The sequence below is a fragment of the Amphimedon queenslandica genome, unplaced genomic scaffold (assembly GCF_000090795.2).
Source record: "Amphimedon queenslandica unplaced genomic scaffold, v1.1 AMPQUscaffold_10253_Cont17298, whole genome shotgun sequence".
NCBI classification, from domain to species: domain Eukaryota; kingdom Metazoa; phylum Porifera; class Demospongiae; order Haplosclerida; family Niphatidae; genus Amphimedon; species Amphimedon queenslandica.
In genome coordinates this window covers 1-3618 of record NW_003549476.1, presented here as the reverse complement: position 1 = coordinate 3618, position 3618 = coordinate 1, and the positions used below count along the sequence as shown (strand labels likewise).

Here is a 3618-nt window from a genome sequence, read left to right as displayed (position 1 = left end):
TGCCAACCTTTCTACAACCTTGGCATTTATGTATGGGTAGATACGATTACATCCCCCAAAATTTCCCGCTATACTATTACAACTTTTATGATGTAAATCATTCGATGCACTTTTGTTCTAAAGACACTGAACCACTTCTATCAGTCAGTTCAGATGAAGGGACCTACAGGCTTCTGCATCTTGATTCTGTCACTGGTTCTGGCTAATACAGTTACCAGTCATTATCACGAATGTCATCATGACAAACTGCCAACAGAAAAGGTCAGTAGCAGCTCTTTTTATTATTAATTTCACTGACTATATTAATATGCAGTTTTTGATTCGAACACACTTGGAAGACTCTACTGATAAAGCTACAAAAAATGTTGGAGGAGATGATGGCTTTAATCAACCAATTCGTATCAATATTCATTATAACTTTAGTATTTTTGGAGTGTAAGTGTTATACTATTACCTTAGCTACCAATTGTTGCTTTCCTTACAAATGTTTGACATTACTTTCAGTGGCAATTTCATGTTAGTCAAGCATCACTACTTTTTAAAATAGCTTACCAGTAGCAGTAAAGTTGGAGCAAAATAAAAACATCCCCTCTGAATTTATCAACAATTAAAATTTTGAAGCAATGTTTTTATTCACAATTGAATATATTCAAAAGTGATATTTTTGACTCACTAAGTTTTATTAGCACAACTGAGCTTGTAGGTCTATACAGTGACAGTTGCAAATTTTGTGGGTGCCTTCGTGCATGCATGTTTAAACATGCTCAATCCACAATACATTAGGAATAGTAACACTCTAATTATAATGATAACAATAGTAAATCAGAGTGTTACTATTCCTATTAATATCAGCTCTTTTTTAGATTAACTGAGGAAAAACAAGAGCAAGTCAAGGTTTGATAGTAGATTCTTTTTCATGCACTATCACTTTAAAATTTTACATGTATATCATAACTTGCATGTATGTTATTATATGAATTTCACTATCATATCATAACATGCAGACTACCATGGGTCGAGTAAAAGAAAATCTTGAGTCGATCCTTACAGTGAGAAGGACCCCATCTCCCCTTCGATTACAAAGGTATAAGTATTGAATACATTTCTTTGATATTGATAGCACTTTTAGGCTTTGTGATAGTGACACTCAATTTATTCTAACTGGCCCAAATGAGCCATGCTTTAATCGATGCTCAAATAATTCTGCTATTTGTATGTTTTTCCCAGTACCATCAGATCATTTACAGGTAACTATTGCATTTGATTATTCCATAGACCATGCTAACATTAAATATGAATAATTAATATTTATTCAAAATTCTACAAAACTGCTTGCATTCAGTTCTGAATTGAGATGTAGATAATGAGCTAATGAACTCTGAATAACTAACTTTTGTTTATATAAAGCGTTGTGTGGAGTGCAATGGAGACAGTAGCAATTGTGTTGAGGCTTACAGTAATGGACCTGGCCTTGAAGATACAGATCTTGCTTTGTATGTATATGGAGTTAGTATGTTTTGTGGTGCTGGCACTATTGCTTATGCCTCATCCTGCCGATTGGAGGATCAATATGACAGGTACTAAACTTTCTATTTAGAATTGTTCTCATAATAATCATCTTAATAATCATTTTATTATAGGCCAATAGCAGGAATTATTAATTTCTGCCCATCAGATATAGATGATAACGAAGAGGTTTTCCAGGTTGCAAAACACGAAATATTCCATGTACTTGTAAGTACTACATTCAACCATTCACTATTGCTAACTTGAAAATATGAATTACCCGGTGGTATAACTATCCTACAACTCTTCATGATACCAAGAGTATACTCTTGATGATGCATATAGGAACTATAATAAGAAATTTTTTTACCTATACCAGGGATTTTCAGATAACTTATATCCATGGTACAGAGATGAAAATGGAAACCCAAGGACACGTAGAGATGCCAATGGTAACCCACCTACTGATGCCAATGGGTTAGTTAAATAGTATTGTAAAGGCTCATTTATGCATCAATATAATAGTGATTATGTAGCAGATGAAAATACAGTTAAAATGGTAAACTTAACTGACTGGCAAACAAGATTCGGACAAACAAACAAAACAGTCATTCAATTAGTTACTCCAAAAGTTGTGGTATGTATAGTAGCAATAGTTAAGCCCTCTGATGTATTTATGCACAAAAATTAGGAGGTTGGAAGACGTCATTTTAATTGTGATACTTTGGAGGGTGTTCAGTTAGAGGATCAAAGTAGTAGTGGTACTGCTGGATCACACTGGGAGAAAAGATTACTAAATGTAAGCACATACTGGTAGCCTTGTTTGTTATACAATATTTTGTTCAGTATGAAGCTATGACCGGTTTCATATCACAAAACCTAGCATTCTCCAACTTTAGTTATGCACTATTAGAAGACAGTGGGTATGTTAATGATTGTATATTTATCAAGATGAATTATTGTAATTATATAGTTGGTATAAAGTTGACTACAGCAATGCAAGTATACTAGTCTGGGGACGTGGTGATGGATGTGGATATACTGCTGGTTCTTGTGGAGGATATATTGACTCAAAGAAAAGACAGTAAGTAATTCCAATGCTACTATTGAATTGACTATTTAAATATACAGAAATCAACCAATAGCTCCATTCTGTGACTTCCTTAATAATGAATCTAATCTTCAAAACCTATCTTGCAATATAGACAGGACAGCAGTTGCTTTTTGTAACCTTGTGGATAATTACTTATATGTAGCATCTAACATTTCGATACCTCCAGAGTATCAGGTGGAAAAATAAGCTTTAATTGCACAATAATTACTTTTATAATTTCAGTATTTTAATTCAGGTGCAAATTTTAACAACTCAGCACCTAGACTCCCATTTTATGGTGGAATTTTCCATGCAGCAGACTTCTGTCCATTTTATTTAGATCTCGTAAGTATAGAAATTGTAAATAAATTATAATTTTTTCATTATTGATTACAGATTAGGCAAGCACCTCGAGGTATATGCAGGAAAGGGATTCCCCTAAGTAATATAAGTAGTGTATTATTAAATTATTTATATCATGCAATAGCTGATAATAATGAAGCAGCAGAGACATATGGGCCTAGGTCACGTTGTGTGGATCACTCTGGAAAGTGGCAGATCACTAATGGCTCAAACACATACACTGCCCAATACAGTGCTGGATGCTATGAGGTATAGGCATAAAGACTGCTTGTAATTTTGTTACAAGTCTTGTTCACACCTTTTTCACACCTCAAGGTGTAAACAAGGTGTCAAAAAATTACAAGCAAAAGAATTTTGAAGCAGGAGAAATCGACCTCATCTGATCCCATTTATAAGATACAAGCATTTCTACCACATAATTATGTATTGTAATTGGGTTTAATTTGTATGAATTTTATATGCTATTAATTGTATTTACTGTGTCTATTTTTTGTAGTACCAATGCTCCAATAGTGCTGTCATAATAATGATTCTTGGACAGTCATATACCTGTAGTAGAGCTGGTCAAGTGGTATGCCATACTTTTGTATTTTACATACAAATTGATTGTTTCATAGATACAAGTTGATCAGACTGCAAATGGTGTGAGGTATCGT

The 3618-nt window shown here is 33.7% G+C and overlaps 1 protein-coding gene across 1 annotated transcript; it reads left to right on the top strand.

Annotated features, from left to right (window-relative positions):
• Positions 1–994: 994 nt before the first annotated feature.
• On the top strand, positions 995–3611 carry LOC105315438 (leishmanolysin-like peptidase; the record flags this gene model as incomplete). The annotated part of the gene is made up of 15 exons (XM_020006207.1): positions 995–1084; positions 1130–1247; positions 1408–1577; positions 1641–1734; positions 1886–1983; positions 2032–2143; positions 2198–2305; positions 2353–2429; positions 2480–2590; positions 2638–2794; positions 2843–2944; positions 2996–3041; positions 3087–3211; positions 3459–3533; positions 3580–3611. Coding segments are annotated over exons 1-15 (1511 nt in total), but the record flags the coding sequence as incomplete, so codon positions are not given.
• Positions 3612–3618: the final 7 nt, after the last annotated feature.